The sequence below is a fragment of the Rana temporaria genome, chromosome 7, assembly GCF_905171775.1.
Source record: "Rana temporaria chromosome 7, aRanTem1.1, whole genome shotgun sequence".
NCBI classification, from domain to species: Eukaryota; Metazoa; Chordata; class Amphibia; order Anura; family Ranidae; genus Rana; species Rana temporaria.
Genome location: NC_053495.1, coordinates 69,647,653 through 69,671,528, shown reverse-complemented (window position 1 = coordinate 69,671,528; position 23,876 = coordinate 69,647,653). Strand labels below are relative to the sequence as shown.

At 45.4% G+C, this 23,876-nt stretch overlaps 1 protein-coding gene across 6 annotated transcripts in view; it reads left to right on the top strand.

The window, feature by feature from the left end:
• The window catches only part of SGSM3 (small G protein signaling modulator 3), a 439,637-nt gene that overhangs the window by 244,868 nt on the left and 170,893 nt on the right, over positions 1–23,876 (top strand). For all 6 annotated transcript variants that reach the window (XM_040359570.1, XM_040359574.1, XM_040359572.1 and 3 more), the window contains 2 exons: positions 8,378–8,605; positions 10,564–10,618. In XM_040359570.1, coding sequence (XP_040215504.1) covers positions 8,378–8,605; positions 10,564–10,618 — 283 coding nt within the window. The remainder of the gene's footprint in view (positions 1–8,377; positions 8,606–10,563; positions 10,619–23,876) is intronic.

Here is a 23,876-nt window from a genome sequence, read left to right as displayed (position 1 = left end):
AATTTATAATTTTCCTTCCAATTCACAATTATGTGTCACTTTGGGTTAATTACATAAAATCCCAATAAAATACATTTACGTTTCTGGTTGTAACATGACAAAATGTGTAACATTTCAAGGGGTTATGAATACTTTTTCAAGGGACTGTATTGTAGCTCAGATTGCTGAAAAAGTTAATGTTGGTTCCAATAGAAAGGTGTCAGAAAAGTGGTGCATCATAGTTTGTTGTGTCTGGGGTTTCCAACCATGTACCGGTCAGGGCACCTATGCTGGCCCATGTCCACAGTCAAAATCACCTACATTTGGGATTGTGAGCATTAGAACGGGACAAGTGAGTAATGGAAGAAGGTGGTGGCGTAGTCTGATGAATCCGTCTGGTTGTGTCAGTTACCTGAGGAAGGGATGGCTTCTGTCCTATGGAGAAGAAGACTTACAGCAGGGATCTGCAATTAGCGGACCTCCAGCTGTTGCAAAACTACAACTCCCATCATGCCTCTAGGTGTCATGCTTGTGGCTGTCAGAGTCTTGCTATGCCTCATGGGACTTGTAGTTCTGCAACAGCTGGAGGTTCGCTAATTGCATATCCTTGACTTACAGATACCACAAAAAACCTTCAGAGGTCTAGTGAAGTCCATGTCTCAATGGGTCAGGGCTGTTTTGGTGGCAAAAGAGGCTCCTACCCAACATTAGGTGGTTGGTCATAATTTTATGGCTGAATGGTGTAGAACAAATGGACAGCAGGGCGAATTTTTTTTATATATTGAGAATGGACAATTGTTGTTTTTTCAACAAACCGTACAGGACATACAAATTGCCCAAGTGCAAAAGGTACCAGCATACTGATAGATGAGTAAGGATGTTCCGTTTTTTTTTTGTTAAGTCACTTGTGTAAAAAAACGGATCAAAAACTGATACGGATGTAAATTTTTTACATTCGTTTTCATATGCCTTGACATCCGTTTTTTACAAAAAAAAGTGACGGAATTTCAAACACTATATACCGTATTTATCGGTGTATAACACGCACCCTTCTTTAAGAGGGAAGTTTCAGGAAAAAAAATTCCACAGCCCCCTGCGTATAACACTCAGGCACAGTTTATCCTCTATTTTCAGGGTAAAAAAGTGAGTGTTATACGCCAATAAATACAGTATCTCTGGTTGCTAAAAAGGGAGCCGTGAAGCTTAACAGCCGATAAGTTATCACCTGACGCCACTGACAGCTGAATGTAAAAATAAAATGGAAATTGCCGGCAAAAAAAAAAAAAACGCCGTGGGGTTGTGCCCCCCCCCCCCCCCCCCCCAGGTCCAAACCAGGCCCTTTAGGTCCAGTATGGATTTAGAGGGAACCCCCCATGCCAAAATGAAAAAAATTGCATGGGGGGGACTCCACACCAGACTCTTATCTGAGCATGCAGCCCTACAGGCCAAGAAAGGAAGGGGACGAGCGAGCGCCCTCCCCCCAACCATACCAGGACCATGCCCTCAACATGGTGGGGGGGGGTGAGTGCTTTGATGTTGAGGGCGTTTTGATGGGGACAATGGCCTCTACTCGACAACCCTGGTTAGTGGGGTGTACTGGCGGGGGACTTATCGGAATCTGGGGGCCCCCTTTAACAATGTAACAAGGATTCCCCCAGGTCCCGTTCCCCTCCATATGAATGGGTATGGGGTACATCGTACCCCTACCCATTCACCAAAAAAGCAGTGAGATGTAAAAAAAAGAAAAGCAGATTTTTGACAATTCCTTTTATTAATAGCTGTCTTCTCCCGGTGCTGTCCTCGTTACCTGTATCTTCTCCTCCCGACCCTAGTCTTCCCCGATGCCTTCTCTCCCGCTGTCCTCTTCCCCCGATGCCTTCTCTCTTGTCCTCGTCTTCCCCCAATGCCTTCTCTCTCGCCCTTGTCTTCCCCCGATGCCCCAAAGCACCCACCAACCCTGACCTTCCGGGCTGCATGCTCGGATAATGGTCTGGTATGGATTTTTTTGGGGGGTCCCCTCAGAATTCATACTGGACCCGAAAGTTTTTTTGTGTTTTAATGAAGAAAAATTAAAAGGGTTTAAATTCTGATGTAAGCGGATCGTGCGTTAACATCCGTTTTATGTCCTTTCCTTTTTTTACTGAAAAAAACGCTTTCTCCTGTCATAAAAAACAGAGCTTATCAGAGACGGGAACGTTTTGTCCCGAAAATAGCAAATGACAGCCAACAAAAACAGAGCGTTCGAACCCAGGAGGCTACGCGTGCTTTTTACACTGACCTCAATGCTTCTTCAAACCTGCGGCACAACTGAAGCACTGAGTATATAAAGGCTCCATTCCCCCCATACAGGTGTGGGATAATGCAATCGGCTGTGCCGAATGTCTGAACAGGCAATCCTAATAAACCTGCATAACCATACATATGTGTTACCATGACAACATGGCATAGCATGTAAACTTCATGCAAAACAAAAAATATATAAAAAAAATAACTGCCAAAGATTGTTGTTATAGTCATACAATATAAGTATAAATATGTTAGTGAGTAAAGGAGAAAAACTTAAATGACAAATGGCATAATGTTTACAATAATAAAAACTTACCCAAATATATGAATGAAAAGTATAAATAAATTACTAGAGAAATGGTATCCTATATTAAAAACATTAAAAAATTAAATATAACATTTTTATATGCAAATCACCTAACAATTCATATATAAGAACAAAAATAAAGAGAAAGGAAAAGAAAAACGCATCCCAATATCATATAATAAATCTGTTAAATAAGGCAAGAATGTAATGATAGTGTGACTAACCCCCCCACTCAAAGTTGAGACCTGAAGGGATGCGAGTCTGGAGCCGGTGAATCCAGAACACCTCCCTTCGACATAACATCCGGAAGACCTCACCCCCCCCCCTTTTTGGTGCACACACTTTTTCTATAACCTGCACTTTCATAGCCTTGATGTTACCATCATGGCACTCTCTAAAGTGTTTGGCAATGTTGGTTCTCTTGTTTTTGATTACACTGTATACATGTCTCGTAGTCCTACAACATATTGCATATAGCAAATGTCACAAGTAACTAAATATATAACATAACTTGTGTTACAGTTTTGAAAGGACCTGATATCATCTTCCCTCTGGTAGGATGAGGCCCTAAACATGTTTGCCCCCAGAACATGGCCACAGCAGGGACATCCTGACAACCCACATTTGAAATTTTCTTTGAAATGGAGCCAAGTAAATGAATGGGTGCCAGCCTTATTATAAAAATTGGGTGACAGGTAGTGTCCTAGAGTTGGTGCTTTTCTGGGAACTATGTTGGATACCATCAAATTTTTCTCTTCCTTCCCGGTGTGTCCTCCTCTTCCCCTGTTGCGACTTCTCTTGTTGGTAACATGCCTGTGTTTTGAAGGGGCAGCTGGGGTACTGGTGTCTCCTGATTTTTTGGGATTGGGTGGTCTGGCAGGCGATGTATCTCATTCGGATAAAGCCGAACCCTCATCCAGCCTTTCTGTCTCTGCATCAGAGAAACTCACATGTTTCTTATCATTTGGAAGAGGATAAGCCCTGGCGAATTTAGAAGAGGGTCAGTCCATTGTTATCAGTAATTCAGACAAAATAGGGTTAATAGTTGTCATGGGTGTTGATTCTTATTTGAATGAAACAAACAGGCAGCTTTCTGAGACATATGTAGGTAGATTCAGAGAGAATGGTGTAAGCTTGCGGCAGCTTAGCGTGTTTAGGCTACGCCGCCGTAAGTTAGCGATGCAAGTACTTGATTCTCAAAGTACTTGCCTGCTAAGTTACGGCGGCGTAGCCTAAAGCGGGCGGGCGTATGGACGCCTAATTCAAATTTGTCTGAGGGGGCGTGTTTAATGGTAATGAGGCTTGACCCGACGTGATCGACGTTTTTTGTCAACTGCGCATGCGCCGGGCGCCTACATTTCCCAGTGGGCATTGCGGCTAAGTACGCCGCACGGGCCTATTGATTTCGACGTGGACGTAAACAACGTAAATCCCTATTCACGGACGACTTACGCAAACAACGTAAAAATTTCGAAGCAGGAACGGCGGCCATACTTTAACATTACTATTCCATCTATTAGATGGAATAACTTTAGGCCTGATAATGCCTTACGGAAACGGCGTAAATGTACTGCGGCGGCCGGGCGTACGTTTGTGAATCGGCGTATTTACTAATTTACATATTCTACGCCGACCGCAATGGAAGCGCCACCTAGCGGCCAGCCTCAATATTGCAACCTAAGATAGGACGGCGCAAGCCGTCGTATCTTAGATATGTTTAAGCGAATCTCTGTTTGAGAATACACTTAAACATAAGTCGGCGTAGATTCTGAGTTAGGTCGGCTTATCTACTGATAAGCCGGCCTAACTCTTTCTGAATCTACTTAACGGTCAGTTAAAAAGTGATCGCACCAAAAAAAAAGTCAATTTTGACAGAATTAGTGGAGAGGGGGTTTAGACGGGGCTATTAAATTTAAAGGAGGCTGAGTCTCTAATACCTGAATACCCTACACTACCCACCTCCCCAAAACCCATAAAGGGCTCACCCCCTTACAAGGTAGACCTATAATAGTGGGCATAGGGTCTCTTAATGAAAGGTTGGGCCAATGGCTGGATGGACATTTGCAGCCTTTGGTCAAACAGCTACCTGTTTTTTTTTTTTTTTTTTTTTGAAGGATCCTAACCACCTTCTACACATTATGCAAAACTTTTCTTGGAGTGATCATTACTTGTAGTCCGCTTGTGATGTCACGAGTTTGTATTGCTCAATTCCCCATGGTTTTGCTATAACAGCAGTTTCCTTTGGAGACATACACTGATTTTACCATTGAATATCGGGCATTTTTCATTGAGGTATTGGAATGTCTGACACATAACTACTTTGTGCTTGGTGTCTTCTATTTCCAGAGGTGCGGGTCGCGATGGGAGCCACATTTTCTCTCTCCTTGGCCAAACTTTATATGGGTTGGTGCGATCAGTCCCGCATTTTTGGAGTGGAGAACCCATTTAGATCACAGATTGTACTCTGTACTTGTAATGTATATTTATGACCTGTTGCTGGTAGTCACTGATGGTGGTGACATGTTTGACCCGTTTTTTGCAATACCTTAATGACGATGACAAAATCCGGGCGTCAGGTCGCAATTGAGACAAGAAATTGTGACCTGGCGCCCGTGGCGGGCGGTAATTGAGGCTGCGGCTCAGTCAATGAAGGCTGCAAAGCCGCGGCCTCAATTACCGGCCACCGCGGGCCCGCGGCGGGGGAGCACAGAGGCACAGGATCCTGTGTCTCCGTGCGCCCCTGCCGCTGCCGGTAATTGAGGCCGCGGCTTTGCGGCCTTGTGAAGTCCCAAGCTCTTCCTTCTGTGAGCTGTGACCTTCTGTGAGCTGGCGCCATCTGGTGGTGGCCGTTGGCATTACAATTTAAACAACTTTCTAATGTGTAATCTTTCACTATTTTCACTGCCATCTCCTTCCCTCTAAGTAGAACCCCCAAACATTATATATATATATATATATTTTTTATTCTAACACCCTAGAGAATGAAATGGTGATCATTGCAATATTTTCTGTCACGCCGTATTTGCGCAGCGGTCTTACAAGCAAACTTTTTTGGGGAAAAATACACTTTTTTTTAATAAAAAAATAAGACAACAGTAAAGTTATCCCAATTTTTTTTTTATTGTGAAAGATAATGTTACGCAGAGTAAATTGATACCTAACATGTCACGCTTCAAAATTGCGTCCGATAGTGGAATGGCAACAAACCTTTACTCTTTAAAATCTCCATAGGCGACGTTTAAAAAAAATCTACAGGTTGCATGTTTTGAGTTACAGAGGAGGTCTAGAGCTAGAATTATTGCTCTCGCTCAAACGATCGCGGCGATACCTCTCGTGTGGTTTGAATACCGTTTACATATGCGGGCGCTACTCACGTATACGCTCGCTTCTGCGTGCAAGCTCATCGGGACGGGGCACGTTTTCTGGCTCCTAACTTTTTTAGCTGGCTCCTAGATTCCAAGAAAATTTGTCAAACGCTGCCACAACTCATTTGTTTTAGTATTGCCCATGTTGAGGGATAGGCCAGAAAGGTCTTGTATTCGGAAACTGTGTGATAGGTTTCCATGCAAATTATCTCGCAATTGTCAAATTTGGGTTTGTGGAGATAAATTGATTAGCATATAAATTGCTTTTGGTCCAAAATAAAGCCATACAGATCTTCTGTGAAAAACGGCTAAAAAAAGCAAGGGGCGTAAAATCTGCTATTTTGCACCTGAATCCTGAGTTGGCCAGTGAATGGGGGAAGTACAGGCACTGCAGAAGTGGTGGACTGCCAATCAGGATATGCAAGCCCATCGGAAAGGGCACTATGGGCCTGTTTGAATTCTTGGTGGCTGCGAGACACTATTTGTGCTAGCTACCACTCCCGCTTGAACTGCACTTATAGGACTCGCCACGTCTCCAAGTGTTACTGCAGTTCTGTTTTTTCTGCGACCAGGATGTACTAGGCCACTGGTGCTCGCCAGTTCACCAGAAGGTAGAGCGGAACTAGTACCGGCACTCTGTTTCATACGAAAATCATGCGATTGTAGCATCTCAGCGCCGGGGTCGGATGTGCCTGACCTTAGCAGTGACCTCTACTCTGTCAGAGCCATCTGTTGGGGTGCCACTGGTCTCTACAGATTTGAATACTGAGCCTGAATCTGACAGTGAGGACTCCCCATTGCTCTTATTTGTCATGCTCAGTGTCCTGTAGGCCTCTTTACTAGTGTACCTTTCTTTTTGACAATTTGGCCAATAAATGTATAGGTACCTAGTGTGACTCACAATTAAAAAAGCACCTAGTTGCAAAGAACTGTTTGAACTGCTACAAACAAATTAACTGCTAGTGCTAGCAGAGATCAGGCCTGGCTCTGCTAACACTGCTGTTTTGTGTGCTGTGTATTGGAAGTGATCGTGCTCTACTGATACTGCACTTGTTTGGGAAGGGTGGAGGGGCTAAACGCAGGTGTTAGACTGATCCTGCTAATGCTGCAATTTTGGCAACACTATACTATTGGGGATGCTATTATAGTTCTGATTAGATCAAAGATATTGATCCATTCATATTATGCTAGTGATGAAGGTGTTTAGTGTGTGTGTGTGTTAGTGTTACTGGCAGTCAAAGGGTTAAAATGTATGCATGAATAAGTGGCGGGCAATCTGATGCTGTCTGGGATTGACGCTAGCTGGTGTCACCCATGACACTAATAGTGATCATAAAAAAGATCTCTACACTGTACTACTGACATGATAGGTAGTGAAAGGGTTAACTGGGAAGCAATCAGGGGGTTAAACTTTATTAGGCAATATGTGGCAGGACCCTGACGCTATACAAGACTGACGCTAATTAGCGTCAGATGTGACACTAATACAGTGATCAGAAAAAAAGATCTCAACACTGTACTAATGAATCTGTGACAGGGAGTGAAAGGGTTAACTGGGGGTGATCAGGGAGATGAAACTTAATTAGGGAATATATGGCGGGTACCCTGAACCTATCTGGGACTGACGCTAACTGCCCCTAACACTATTTAGCGTCACAAGTGACACTAATACAATAATCGGTAAATAAATCTGTACACTGTACTTAGTGACACACTGACGGGGAGTGAAAAGGTTAACTGGGGGGTAATCAGGGGGTTAAAGGTGCCTAACTGACTGTTGTGTTAGTGTAATTCTTTACTCGCTGACTGATGCGCTCTCTCACACTGAAAAGGAGAGGAGATTGCATAATTTCCATTTCCTGTGTTTACATTACACAGGCACAGGACGTTCTGCCATTCGTCAGAACCAATCAGCAGGTCCAGGCCATAAATCATTGGCCTAGGCCTGATAACTGATCTGTTCCAAATCCAATCCGACTGCTGCAGGGACAGGTACGTGATTTCACGTAGCCGGGCCCCAGTATATGTATGTGTATGTAACTGGTTAAGAACCAGCCATAATTGCAAAGTGTATGATCGGCTTTATCCACACAGGTGTTTTTAATCACTTGCTACTGTGAAATGTGAAGGCTAACTCCAGCCATAGCATTTTATTTTTGGGATAGAGCATGAAAAAGTGTTAGTCGCTGTCATGATTTTATTGCCATCTCTGTGCCTGCTGAGGATTTTTACCCTTTCTTCCTACCAGAAAAGGAAGTGGTGGGAAATCTCTAGATTGGAACACACAACGCTTTTTAGTACTCTAGGGGGAAGGCTTAGAACTTCTGACAATAAGTATTGCTGTCTGTGCCTTTCTCTCCCACGCCCCTCTTTTCATGTACAGGAATCAGCTACACAGTGTACTGTAGTACCGTATGACTAGATCTCGCACTGCTTGCAGGAAGAAGAACTCATCCAATCTGAAAACTCTGCCTCCATCTTTAATACCCTATCAGACATTCCGTCCCAAATAGAAGAACCAGATGTGTTGCTACGAGAGGCCATGATGATTGCAGGGACACTTACAGAAGTCATGATTGAAGCCCAACGACGCAAACATCTAGCTTATCTCATTGCAGACCAGGGCCAACTGCTCAACTCCACTGCTGCTGTCACCAACCTTTCCAAAGTAAGTATTCTGTGTAATGGTTATAAGACATGGTCTTGTGTGTATTTGTGTATCAACCTTATATTCAGAATCTCCGTACACAGACAGAATTTGAGCATATACATTTATATTGAAATGAGTCTGTACTCTTGAATTCATGAAAAATAAGTACAAAAAGAGCAAATAATCTCTAATGTATGGGGGTTCATTTTTTTACTGTGGGACAGGTAAAGGTAATATTTACAGTAGCGATTTGCTTTTTTATACTATAAAGGGCTAAAAAAAAATTTGGACCCCATTATGTAACTGGCCGATTGATGGATTATGAAAATTGTAATCGATTAATTTCATAATCGATTAGTTGTTTCGGCCCTAGATTGTAACAAGGCACAGATCTAGGGAAAGGTACAGAAATTCTGCAGCATTGAAGGTCCCAATGAGCACAGTGGCCTTCATTCTCTGTATATGGAAGAAGTTTGGAACCACCAGCACTCCCCCTAAAAAAGGCCACCCAGCCAAACTGAGCGATTGAGGGGGAAAAGGGCCTTAGGGAGGTGACCAAAAACCCAATAATATCTCTGACAGTTTCTCCAGCATTTCTCTGTGGAGAGAGGTAAACCTTACAGAAAAACAACCATCTCTACCAATCAAGCATGTATGGTAGAGTGGCCAGACAGAAGCCACTCCTCCAGTAAAAAGCACATGACAGCCCGCCTGGAGTTTGCCAAAGGGCACCTAAAGGACTCTCAGACCATAAGAAACAAAGTTCTCTGATGAAACAAAGATTGAAATCTTTGGCCTGAATGGCAAGCAACGTGTCTGAAGGAAACCAGGCACGCTTATCACCTGGCCAATACCATCCCCATAGTAAAGCATGGAAGTGACAGCATCATGCTGTGGGGATGTTTTTCAGCGGCAGGAACTGGAAGACCAGTCAAAATTGAGGAAAAGATGAATGCAGCAATGTGCAGAGACATCCTTGATGAAAACCTTCTCCAGAGCGCTCTGGACCTCAGATTGGGGCAATGGTTCATCTTTCAACAGGACAACGACCCCAAGCACACAGCCAACATAACAAAGGCGTGGCTACGGAACAACTCTGAAAGTCCTTGAGTGGCCCAGACTTGAACCTGATTGAACATCTCTGGAGAGATCTGGAAATGGCTGTGCACGGACACTGCCCATCCAACCTGATGGAGCTTGAGAGGTCCTGCAAAAAAGAATGGGAGAAACTTCACAAAAATAGGTGTGCCGAGCTTGTAGCATCATACTCAAAAAGACTTGAGGCTGTAATTGGTGCCAAAGGTGCTTCAACAAAGTAGCGAAGGCTGTGAATACTTATGTACATGTGATATTTTCTTTTTTTTTCTTTTTTGCAAAGATTTCAAACAAACTTTTTTCACATTGTCATTGTGGGGTATTGTTTATAGAATTTTTGAGGAAAATAATGATCTGAATCCATTTTGGAACAAGGCTGTAACCAAACAAAATGTGGAAAAAGAGGGAAACAAAACGCATAAAAAAAAAGTGCATCAAAAATGCAACACTTTTCTTTTCGCTTTTCTGGTGCGACTCCATTGAAGTCTATTACACACCAAACACAATCTGTTGCAGGGAAAAAAGTCTCCAACCCTCTCCAAAAAATGCAATGGCTGAAAAACGCATAGATATGAACATGTGCCATAAGAAACCATGTTAAATGGACTGTAGTGCGTGAACGAAAACGCACAAAAAAAGCAGAGGTGTGACTCTAGGGTAAAAGTATTGTTTTTTTTGTTTTTGTTCAGTCACATTTAAAGCAGTATCTCTTAGCCTGTTGCCCAGGATAAGTGCTCATGAGAAGCTATGAGCAATTTAAACTTGGCAGAGAATCACAGTGTCAAATCTTGAGCATCAAAAGTGGTTTGCTGAAAAGTTTCTGTTTCTGCTATAATAGAAGTATTTTTTACATTTTTGTAATTCTTTTTTTGTCTGGGCAGATTATGAGAAGACAGAGTCAGAGAAGGAAGTCTGGTATTACAACGCTTTTATTTGGTAAGCAGTTCACAAATTTTACAGGCTCCTAGTATATCAGAAACCTTTGAAGCTATAAATTACAGGATTTTCTCATGCACATTACTGATTTTCCTTAACCACTTAAAGGGGTTTTCCACCCATTTTTTAAGTTTATTAAAAGTCAGCAGCTACAAAAAGTGTAGCTGCTGGCTTTTAATAAACTGACACTTACCTGCTCCAGCGTTCCAGCGACGCGCCGGCCGGGGCTCCGCTCCTCTGCCCCCCTCCCCGGCCCGCGTCTTCATTGTCACTGTAGGCACCCAGCCATGACAGCTTTCGGCTTCACGGCCAGGCACCCACTGCGCATGCGCGAGCGGCACTGCGCATGCGCGGCCCGGCGCTGCGCTGTTTGATTGGACAGGCGATCGCCTAGGACCTGTCACGTGTCCTAGGCGATCGCCTACAGGGAGGGGCTGCCAAAAGGCGATATGACGTATCGCCTTAGCAGCCCCTCGGCGGAAGGAGGAAGTAGGACAGGAAGTCCCCTTCTCCTGAAGCCCCCACTCCCCCCCCCCCCAAAAAAATTACATGCCAAATGTGGCATGAAGGGGGGGGCGAGGAGTGGGTTAAGAGGAAGTTCCATTTTTAGGTGGAACTCCTCTTTAAGGACCGGACCAAAATGCTGCTAAAAGACCCAAGGTGTTTTTACAATTTGGCACTGCGCTGCTTTAACTGGTAATTGCGCGGTCATGCAATGTTGTACCGAAACTAAACTTGCGTCCTTTTCTTCCCACAAATAGAGCTTTATTTTAATGGTATTTGATTGCCTCTGCGATTTTTATTTTTTTGCGATATAAACAGAAAAAGACCGTAAATTTTGAAAAAAAAAAGATTTTTCTTATAACAAAAAGTAAATATCGAATAAACGAAATTTTAGTCAAACATTTAGACCAGAATGTATTCAGCCACATGTCTTTAGTAAAAAAAAATCGCAATAAGCGTATATTTATTGGTTTTCGCAAAAATTATAGCGTCTACAAACTAGGGTACATTTTCTGTAATTTACACAGCTTTTATTTTATGACTGCCTATCTCATTTCTTGAGGTGCTAAAATGGCAGGGCAGTACAAAACCCCCCCCAAATGACCCCATTTTGAAAAGTAGACACCCCAAGGAAACTGCTGAGGCATTGTGAGTCCATTGAATATTTTTTTTTTCCCCCCAAGTGATTGAATAATGACAAAAAAAAAAAAAATTACAAAAAGTTGTCACTAAATGATGTATTCCTCACACATGCCATGGTTATATGTGGAATTGCACCCCAAAATACATTTTGCTGCTTCTCCTGAGTACGGGGATACCACATGTGTGGGACTTTTTGGGAGCCTAGCCGCGTACGGGGCCCCGAAAACCAAGCACCGCCTTCAAGATTTCTAAGGGCATACATTTTTGATTTCACTCCTCACTACCTATCACAGTTTTGAAGGCCATAAAATGCCAAGATGGCACACAACCCCCCCAAATGACCCCATTTTGGAAAGAAGACACCCCAAACTATTTGCTGAGAGGCATGTTGAGTCCATGGAATATTAAATTTTTTGGCCCCAAGTGTGGGACTTTTTGGGAGCTTAGCTGCGTACGGGACCCCGAAAACCAATCCCCACCTTCAAGATTTCTAAGGACATACATTTTTGATTTCACTCACACAAATCTTGAAGGTGGGGATTGGTTTTTGGGGTCCCGTACGCGGCTAGGCTCCCAAAAAGTTCCACACATGTGGTATCCCCGTACTCAGGAGAAGCAGCAGAATGTATTTTGGGGTGCAATTCCACATATAACATGGCATGTGTGAGAAATATATCATTTAGTGACAACGTTTTGTAATTTATTTTTTATTTTATTTTTTGGTCATTATTCAATCACTTGGGGCAAAAAAAAAAAATATTCCATGGACTCAACATGCCTCTCAAAAAATAGCTTGGGGTGTCTTCTTTCCAAAATGGGGTCATTTGGGGGGGTTGTGTGCCATCTTGGCATTTTATGGCCTTCAAAACTATGATAGGTAGTGAGGAGTGAAATCAAAAATGTATGCCCTTAGAAATCTTGAAGGCGGTGCTTGGTTTTCGGGGCCCCGTACGCGGCTAGGCTCCCAAAAAGTCCCACACATGTGGTATCCCTGTACTCAGGAGAAGCAGCAGAATGTATTTTGGGGTGCAATTCTACATATAACCATGGCATGTGTAAGCAATATATCATTTAGTGACAACTTTGTGCAAAAAAAAATCAGTTTGTCATATTCCCGCAACTTGTGTCAAAATATAAAATATTTCATGGACTCGACATCCCTCTCAGCAAATAGCTTGGGGTGTCTACTTTCCAAAATGGGGTCATTTGGGGGGTTTTTGTGCTATTTTGGCATTTTATGGCCTTTGAAACTGTGATAGGTAGTGAGGAGTGAAATCAAAAATTTACACCCTTAGAAAGCCTGAAGGCGGTGATTGGTTTTTGGGGTCCCGTACGCGGCTAGGCTCTCAAAAAGTCTCACACATGTGGTATCCCCGTACTCGGGAGAAGCAGCAGAATGTATTTTGGGGTGTAATTCCACATATGGGACACTATTACAGCGATCAGAAAAATCATTGCTTAGTGACGCTGGCAATAGGGGGTGAAAGGGTTAACTCTAGGGGCAATCAGGGGTTAAAACCTTTATTAGAAAATGTATGGGGGTACCTAACGCTATAAAAACCTAGCGGGCAAACCTCAAAAAATAACTAGCTACCCTAGCGGCACTAATACAGCGATCATAAAAACGATCGCTTAGTGACGCTGGTAATAGGGGGTAAAAGGGTTAACTCTAGGGGCAATCAGGGGTTAAAACCTTTATTAGAAAATGTATGGGGGTACCTAACGCTATAAAAACCTGGCGGGCGAACCTCAAAAAATAACTAGCTACCTAGCGACACTAAGGCCCCGTACACACGAGGAGACATGTCCGATGAAAACTGTCCGCGGACCGTTTTCATCGGACATGTCTCCTGGGAGCTTTTGGTCTGATGTGTGTACACACCATCAGACCAAAATCCCCGCGGACAGAGAACGCGGTGACGTAGAAGAAACCAACGTTCTCAAACACGGAAGTGCAATGCTTCCACGCATGCATCGAATCAATTCGACGCATGCGCGGGATTTCGGGACGCTGGTTACACGTCATAACCAGCGGACATGTCCGATTAGGTGTACTAACCATCGGACATGTCCGACGGACATGTTTCCAGCGGACAAGTTTCTTAGCTTGCTAAGAAACTTTTGTCCGCTGGAAACCTGTCCGCTAGGCCGTACACACGGTCGGACATGTCCGCGGAAACTGGTCCGCGTTAACCCTTTCACCCCCCTTTTGCCAGCGTCACTAAGCGATCGTTTTTCTGATCGATGTATTAGTGTCGCTCGTGCCGCTAGGTAGCTAGTTATTTTTTGAGGTTCGCCGCCATGTTTTTATAGCGTTAGAAAATTTATGGGGGTACCCAACGCTATAAAAACATGTATTAGGCCACATGCTCTCTCGTCCCCCCCCCTCATTTCCTGCGGCCTGCCAGGTTGCATGCTGGAATAAGGGTCTGGTGTGGATTTTTGGGGGGAGCCCCACGCCATTTTTTTTTTTTTTTGCCCCTATGCCATTTTTTTTTTAAATTGACGCAGTGTACCCCTTAATATCCATACCAGACCTGAACTTTTATTGTTTCATTTTTAAGCTTTATTAAAATCACTGCTCCCCAAAAAACTTTTTTTGTTGCATGTCCCCTGGGGCAGGACCCAGCTCCCCAAACACTTTTTATGACAATAACTTGCATATTAACCTTTACAATTGTCACTTTTGATTTTTCATGTTCGTGTCCCATAGACTTTAATGGTGCTCGTGTGTTCGAACAAATTTTTTGCCTGTTGGCATGTTCTGCTGCAAACTGAATCGGGGGGGGGTGGGGTGTTCGGCTCATCCCTAGTGCCCCAATTCTCATCAGTTGCTTCCTACTAGCCCTGTCACATTTCAGGCTTACTTGAAGGGTGCTGCTGAATCTTATGGCTCAGCCAGCACAGAAATCCCTTATACTTTGCAGAATTTTAGACCGACAGCCAGGGCTGATCCGGCCTATAGGCTCACTATGCAAGCCACTTGGGGGCCCCACAAAGCTGCGGAGGGCCCCGCCTGGTGAGAAGTCATTTTCAGCCCCTCACCCCGCCTCTCAACTCGCTGGCTGCATAGGAGAAGAGGTAAGAAGTCAGCACCCCCTGCTTCTCAACTTTAATGTAACATGTCATTTCCGACAGCAGAACACACACCCTGCCCCCCCCCCCCCCCCGGCTTCTCAAATTCTTTAATGTGACATGTCATTTTCGGCAGCCCCCCCTTCTCAACTTTAATGTGACATGTCATTTTGCTTAGGGCCCCAGGGAGGTCAGGATCGGCACTGCTGACAGCCATACTTTTGCTTGTGTGAGATTGCATCTTTTCTCTTCCGTTCATGGACGGACACAGCAGCAATTGACCTTAGGGTATTATATCCTTCCTTCCAGGAGAGACTAGGCAGAAAAAACAGCACTTCAAGTGTTAAAAGCTCCAACAAAACGCCTTATCCAGCGCTGACCCTGAAGCAGAGTCATCCTCACTGACCGTGTGGGCTAAGCCTGTAACATCTGACATGACTGAACCAGAGCCAGCAGTGCTGCTGTGTCCGTTCATTCAGTACAGCTCCTCCCAGGGGGCGTGGTCCCCCGGGTAGAACCCACTCTCTGACGAGTCCATGTGCCGACTGGGTGACAGGTTGGATTTTGATCCTTGTAGTCCCCCCATGTTCGGCCATCGAGCGTGTGCCGGCCCTCAGATCAGCTCTGGGTCGTCCACGACATGCCCCGTTGCTCCAGGGGTGGCCGGGGAACTACATGTTCCAGGGCACACATATGGCCCGTCTCTATGGCTTTGTCAAAGTGTGTCTGGCCAACAGCCATGCCGTTTAGCGGACATTGGTTCTGTCCGGAATGCCTCCAGCCTGTGTCGCAGGACGTGTAAGTAGTGGCCCCTTGCCCTGGCAAGGTGGTATGGCTGGTTCTTCCCTGGGGAGGTCGAATGAGGGTCCGCCCTGCTTTCCTCTCTCCCTTCCTCTCCCTCCTTCCCCCTGCTGGGTGGCGGCTGTAAGGGGGGGCCCTCCTGGGGTTCTGTCGCTACCGGGGTGAGGTGCTGTTGTTTTTTTATGATCGGGGAGTTGCTGTATGTGCTGGGCTGTGTCTTTGCTGTGTCACTGTGTTTTTTTACACGTGTATGGCCGCCATTTTGCCGCAGTCGCGGTTTACATAGGTCGGCGGCCATTTTCTTGTGGCCCGCATGCTGTTTTTACCTCATACGGCGGCCATCTTGGAAAAGTCTTGGCCTCTAGTGCCTGGAATAGCGCAGCAAAAGCCAGCAAATCACTTCCTGAGGGACAGCGCAGCGCAGCAAGCACTTCTCAGCGCTTCAGCTCACACTGCAACCGGGCCGGGTGGTGAGTTCCCTGGGGGTCCCCTGCCTTCTGTTTTACAGCCGGGAGGTGACCGGTGGGTGTCTGCCTTGCAGTACTGGGGAGGCATAAGCAGTGGGTCCACATGGAGTCTGAACAGAGGCTTCTACCCCACCCATGCCTGTGTTAACCCTTAGTGCCCCTGCGGTCTCTGTAGAGCCCATACGGCAGTCCCTTAGGTGTTTTATCACCAGGATTGAAGCGACAAGTGGCCAGAAGGGGGGTTAAAACCCCCAACCTGCGCCTGCTTCTAGGGATGGCTCTGACACGGAACCAGACCCTGCTGCTGGCTCTGGTTCAGTCATGTCAGATGTTACAGGCTTAGCCCACACGGTCAGTGAGGATGACTCTGCTTCAGGGTCAGCGCTTGATAAGGCGTTTTGTTGGAGCTTTTATCACTTCGGTGCGGGATACTCAAAAACTTGAGGACGGCGGAGACATCAGAGATGCCGGTCCCTTTTGGGTTCCGCAAGCCACCCCGCACCGCAAAAAGTGTTTCCTTGTGTTCCATACCTGAACAAAATAATGTACAGGGAATGGGATCGGCCGCAGAAAGTTTTTTGCTGTACCAAAATATTTTGCGGTCCGTTATCCTTTTGAGGAAGACTTTAAAAAAAAAAAGTCCTCCGTCAGCGGACCCCCCTGTGTCCAGACTGAATAAGTCTATCACGTTACCTGTGGGGGTAACCTGAAGGGGCTCCCGCCTTTATGGACCCCGCAGATAGGAGAGCTGCGGCTGTGGCCCGCTCCATGTTCACAGTAGTGGGGTCGGCAGTGAGACCATTTTTGGCCGGAGTTCTAAACCTCTAAAAGGTCCATAAGAGGGCTTACCCTTGAAGGGTGTACAGCCTGTTGGGGCGTCCCTGGATGACATCATTATAGATGCTACAGGGGGTAAGAGCACTCTGCTCCCGCAATCTGGGAAGGGTAAGGAGCCTCGTCATAAGCAGGGTCCCTCCTTTACCTCCCCCAAGCAATTTTTTTGCCTCCCAGGTGCGGCAGGAAAACGTTTTCCAGGGTGCTAAGGCGCCCGCTGTAGATCAAAGCGCACCTGGTACCGCAAGCCCAACAAGCCTGCGGACAAGCCTGCTTCTGCATGTAGGTCTGGCCCCGCCAGACACTCGGGTGGGGGGCCGACTTTGCGGATGCGCGGCTCGGTAGAGATCCCTCTTTCCGACCGCTGGGTTTGCGAGGTAGTTTCCTCGGGGTACAAGATAGTTTCTCTCTTGTCCACCAAACAGATTTTTCCTTCCAGCTTCCTCTAGTACGCCGGGTGGCCCTGTCAGGGGCTGGTCAGGATCTGCTGGTCAGGGAAGTGATTATACCGGTTCCTTCAAGGGAACGGTTTCAGGGATTTTTACTCCAATCTGTTTGTAGTCCCCAAAAAAAAGGAGGGGGTCCGTCCAATCCTGGACCTTAAGGCCCTTAACTCTTTTGTCGAAGTTCAAGATTCAGGATGGAATTATTCGCTCTGTAGTGGCGGCTCTCCATCAGGGGGACTTTATGGCGTCCTTGGGTACTCAGGACGCGTACCTGCATATTCCCATACGCGTGAAACACCAGAGGTTTCTGCGGTCGAAGTGGGCCATTTTCAGTTTGTGGCCCTCCCCTTCGGCCTGGCTTCGGCACCACGAGTTTTCACAATGGTGCTCGCTCCGATTCTCGCTATTGAGGGATACCTGGACAACTTTCTCCTGAGAGCTTCTTTAAGCTCAGACTTAGGAGAGGATGGGTTCATCACCTGCCAGCCCCTCCAAAAGATTCGGGTGGCTACTGAATGTCCAGGAGTCCAATGATGGTACCGTCCCAGCGACTGGAATACCTGGGGTTGGTCCTGGATTCCTCAGAAGCAAGTTTTTTCTCGCGATGGAAGAACTCCAGACACAGCAATTTGCGGTGCAGCGTTTTTGCGACCCAGCAGTGGTCGTCGCTTCGCCTTTGCAAGAGAATTCTGGGTCCCATGGTAGCGTCTTTTGATGCGGTTCCGTATGCCCAATTCCACACCTGAGTGTTACAGAAAGAGATTCTGTCACGTTGGCACAAGCTCCCTTCGGCTCTGGATTTCCAGATTTGGGTGAAGTCGCCTGGTCAAGTCCTACCTAGTGTGGTTACTGACATTTCCGGTACTTCGGACCGGGAAAATATTTTTGCTGTGTTATCGGGCAGTGGTCACGATGGATGCCAGCCTCTCCGGCTGGGGGCATTCTGGAGTGTCCAGTCAGCCCAGGGCGCTGGACTCAGCTGGAGTCCCGTCTGCCAGTCAATGTCCTGGAGCTCCGGGCTATCAGGCTGCGTCTCCCCAAATGGTTTCTGGGTCTGCAGGACCGTTCGGTCAGGATCCAGTCCGACAACACCACGGACGTGTGGCGTATGTCTACCATCAAGGGACACGCGGAGCTCGGCCTCAGTGGTGGTAGTTGCACACATCCTCCGGTGAGCCACAAGGTACGCTCCGGCTCTGTCGGCCGTGTACTTTCCGGGGGCTGCAGAGTTGCCAAACACTGGACCAGGGAGAATGGTCGTTGCACCCGGAAGTGTTTCAGAGTTGTGCCAAAAATGGGGCACGCCAGGCGTGGACCTTCGGGCGTCCCTTCTCAATCGGAAGGTGTCACGTTTCGTGGCCTGGTTAAGAGACCCTTGGGCGGACGCGTCAGACGCACCGTGGGGTCACTATCGCCTAAAATCTACGCTTTTCCTCCTCTGAAGCTTCTCCCTCACCTGTTGCGCAGAGTGGAAGTGGAGGGGATGCCAACAATCCTGGTCGCTCCGGAATTGGCCGCGCCTTTCCTGGTACGCGGACCTGGTGCGTCTGGTGGCGGACGTCCCTTGGATCCTACCCTTGAAAGTAGATCTTCTTTCGCAGGGTCCGATTTTTCCTCACTCTGCTTTACAGTCGCTGGCTTTAACGGCATGGCTGTTGAGAGCCAGGAGCTGCAGGTCCGAGGTCCGTCGGACTTGGTGATCTCTACCGTGCTACTTGCATGGAAGTCTACCTCACGTAGGATTTGCCATCGTATGTGGAAGGCCTACATGTCTTTGTGTGCAGAGATGAAAGGACACCCCCGCACATACGTGCTGTCCCAGCTGCTGCTGTACCTACAGCGGGAGTGGGTCAAGCTCTCGCCTTAAGTACGGTTATGGGTCAGAATTCGGCCTTGGCTGTTTATTTTCAGCGACCGTTGGCAACGCACTCCCTAGTGCATACATTTGTAAAGGGGGTCAGGCATGTGACCTTCCTGTGTGTCCTCCACTGCCTCCGTGGGACTTGAATCTAGTCCTTTCGGTGCTTCAAGAAGCTCCGTTTGAGGACATTCAGAAGATTCCTTTGTTGACTCTGTCCCAGAAGGGGGTTTTTCTGGTGGCAATTACCTCGGTCAGACGGGTATCTGAACTGGCGGCCTTGTCTTGCAAGGCTCCTTATTAGTCATCCATGAGGATAAAGTGGTGCTGCGCCCGCAGCCATCATTCCTTCTGAAGGTTGTTTCGGCTTTTCACATTAATGAAGACATCGTTTTGCCATCCTTATGTCTTCGGCCAAAGAACTCGAAGGAGGCCACGTTACTTTCCTTGGACGTGGTGCGAGCCCTACGGGCGTACTTGTCTACTACGGCTCCGTCCCGGAGATCGGACTCACTGTTCGTGTCAGTGAATGGTCCTGAGAAAGGTCTGGCGTTCTCGTCGGCCTCCATTTTCAGGTGGATCAGACAGGTCGTGCTCCAGGCCTATGCCCTAAAGGGGCGGGCGCCTCCCTTTCTGGTTACGGCGCATTCGACCAGGGCGATTGATCCCTCTTGGGTTTTCCGCCATCAGGCGTCTGTTTTACAGGTGTGTAAGACAGCGATCTGGTCGTCAATCCACACCTTTTCAAGTTTAACAAGGTGGATGTGAGTGCATCTGCGGATGCCTCCTTTGGCCGCAAGGTTTTGCAGGCGGCTGTTTCAGGTTGAAGTTCCTCCATTTAGGAACTCTGGTTTGTTTGGGGTGAAGCTTAATTGCTGTGTTTTTTCCCACCCCTCAAATTTTTTGACACCGCTTGGGGACATCCCTAAGGTCAATTGCTGCTGTGTCCGTCCATGAACGGAAGAGAAAATAGGATTTTTGTACTCACCGTAAAATCCATTTCTCTGAGTTCATGGACGGACACAGCACCCACCCCTCCTTTTTGTTTGTACTGCTTGTTACGAACTGGAGCTGCTGAGTCAGAGAGTGGGTTGTACCCGGGGCCTAGTCTCTCCTGGAAGGAAGGATAGAATACCCTAAGGTCAATTGCTGCTGTGTCCGTCCATGAACTCCGAGAAATGGATTTTACGGTGAGTACAAAAATCCTATTTTTTCTAATCCACACATCAGGCTCTTTTGATCAAAGCGCACATTCATCATTAGCCTGACAAGTGCTAAATATAGAGAATTGTATGTCCATTACAACCACATCATATTTGCCCTTTTTTAAAGTCTGCAGTGACTTGCACATAAAGAACTTCTAGCAGCATGTGCATTTTTTCTGAATCTGCAAGGATTACATATGCAACCTGCGTTGGTTACATATCAAAGTCTGCAAAAAAAAAGTTGTGTTTGTTGGGGCACTATTTGGCAGCCTGCTGGCTAGGTCTTCCTTGTCTTTGTGTATGTTCAAAAAGAAAAAATAGGTGTGCTGTCCCCTAAATTTCAAAAAGATTAACCAACCATTTCATAAATGCTGTAGGGGCAAGGATAAACGAATGCGTATGTGCTGACACTTAAATTGCACATAAATTAGTGCAATTAAGCAAATGTAAAACAAGTGCTTAAAACGGCAATAAATACCGACACTTTAACCACTTAAGCCCCGGACCATTTGTCAGCCTAAGGACCAGAGGTCTTTTTACAATTTCACACTGCGCTGCTTTAACTGGTAATTGCGTGGTCATGCAATGTTGTACCCAAATAAAATTTGCGTCCTTTTTTTCCCACAAATATTTTTCTTTTGACGGTATTTGATTGCCTCTGCGATTTTTATTTATTGCGATATAAACGGAAAAGACCGAAAAAAATGTTAAAATATTTTCTACTTTTTGTTATAAGAAAAATTTTATAAACTCAATTTTAGTCATACATTTATGCCAAAATGTATTCAGCCACATGTCTTGAGTAAAAAAAAAAGTCAATAATATACTTATTGGTTTGCGCAAAAGTTATAGCGTCTACAAACTAGGGTACATTTTCTGGAATTTACACAGCTTTTAATTTATGACTGCCTATCATTTCTTGAGGTGCTAAAATGGCAGGGCAGTAAACCCCCCCCCCCCCCAAATTACCCCATTTTTGAAAGTAGACACCCCAAGGAAATTGCTGAGAGGCAATATTTTTTTTTGTGCCAAGTGATTGAATAATAACAAAAAAATAAATAAAACATTTTTACAAAAAGTTGTCACTAAATGATATATTGCTCACACATGCCATGGTTGTATGTGGAATTGCACCCCAAAATACATTTTACTGCTTCTCCTGAGTACGGGGATACCACATGTGTGGGACTTTTTGGGAGCCTAGCCGCGTATGGTGGCCTGAAAACCAAGCACCTCCTTCAGGATTTCTAAGGCTGCAAATTTTTGATTTCACTCCTCACTACCTATCAGTTTCGAAGGCCATAAAATGCCAAGATAGCGCAAAAAAAAACCCAAATTACCCCAATTTGGAAAGTAGGCACCCCGAGCTATTTGCTGAGAGGCATGGTGAGTATTTTACAGCTCGCATTTGTTTTTGAAAATGAAGAAAGAAAAGAAAAAAAATGTCTTTCTTTTTTCAATTTTCATAACTTTGTGACAAAGTGAGATCTGCAAAATACTCACCATACCTCTCCGCAAATAGCTTGGGGTGTCCACTTTCCAAAATGAGGTCATTGGGGGGGGGGGGGGGTTTGTGCCATCTGGGCATTCCATGGCCTTCGAAACTGATGGGCAGTGAGGAGTGAAATCAAAGATTTACACCCTTAGAAAGCCTGAAGGCGGTGCTTGGTTTTTGGGGTCCCGTACGGCGCTAGGCTCCCAAAAAGTCTCACACGTGGTATCCCCGTACTCCGGAGAAGCAACAGAATGTATTTTGGGGTGTAATTCCACATATATGCCCATGGAATCTTTGAGCAATATATCATTTATTGACAACTTTGTGCAAAAAATAAAAAATAAATTGTCCTTTTCCCGCAACTTGTGTCAAATTATAAAATATTTCATGGACTCGACATGCCTCTCAGCAAATAGCTTGGGGTGTCTACTTTCCAAAATGGGGTCATTTAGGGGGGGTTTTGAACTGCCCTGGCATTTTATGCACAATATTTAGAAGCTTATGTCACACATCACACACTCTTCTAACCACTTGAAGACAAAGCCCTTTCTAACACTTTTCGTTTACATAAAAACATTATTATTTTTATTTTTTTGAAAGAAAATTACGTTGAACCCCAAACATGTATTTTTTTTAACCACTTCCAGATCTGGGCACGACAATGTACGTCCTTTTTTTAAAGATGGATATCTCGGTAACGGCAGCAGCTGCTGCCACAACCGAGGTATCCATCTTTAGTGTGAGTGGTCCTGTACACGATAACGGCGGTCTTCGCGGCGGATTAGCCACGAGATCGCCGTTATCGGTGGCGGGAGAGGGCTTCCCGCCGCTCTCCCCCTGAGCCGTCGGTAGCGGCTGAGGCGATCGGGACCGTTCGGCTGTTCACTGGGGTTGCGAGTGAAGGAAAAATCTCCTTCACCCGTCCCCATAGCTCTGCTGGGCGGAAGTGACGTCAAAACGTCAGTCCCGCCCAGCCTCTTAAAGAAACATTTTTTTTTTGTCATTTGAAAAAATTACAGTTTCAAATTTTTTTTTTTCTTGCATTTTAGTCTAATTATGAGATCTGAGGTCTTTTTGACCCCAGATCTCATATTTAAGAGGACCTGTCATGCTTTTTTCTATTACAAGGGATGTTTACATTCCTTGTAATAGGAATAAAAGTGATCAAATATTTTTTTTTTCAGTGTAAAAAGTAATAAAAGAAATAAAAATAAATAAGAAAACAAAAAATAATTTTTTTTAAAGCGCCCCGTCTCGACGAGCTCGCGCGCAGAAGCGAACGCATAGCCCTAGACCTACTCTGTAGCTCAAAAAATGCAACCTATAGATTTTTTAAAACGTCGCCTATCGAGATTTTTAAGGGTAAAAGTTTGACGCCATGCCACGAGCGGGCGCAATTTTTAAGCGTGACATGTTGGGTATCATTTTACTCGGCGTAACATTATCTTCCACAATATATAAAAAAATTGGGTCAAATTTATTGTCTTATTTTTTTAATTCAAAAAAGCGATTTTTTTCCAAAAAAAGGGCTCTTGTAAGACCGCTGCGCAAATACGGTGTGACAAAAAGTATTGCAATGACCACTATTTTATTCTCTAGGGAAAAAAAATATATAATGTTTGGGGGTTTTAAGTAATTTTCTAGCAGAAAAAAATGTTTTTGTCTTGCAAACACCAAATCTGAAAAACACCTAAGGTCTGGAAGTGGTTAAAGCAAATGCCCAGCAGATTAAAATGATGGGTGTTGCATTTTTTTTCCCACACAGTATTTGCGCAGCGTTTTTTTTTTTTTTTTTTTATTTGGGGAAAAAATACACTTTTTTAAATTTGTATGTACTAAAACGCACTTTATTGTCAAAATTTTTGATGAAATAAAAAAGATGATCTTGGGCCGAGTGCATTGATACCAAACACGTCATGCTTTAAAATTGC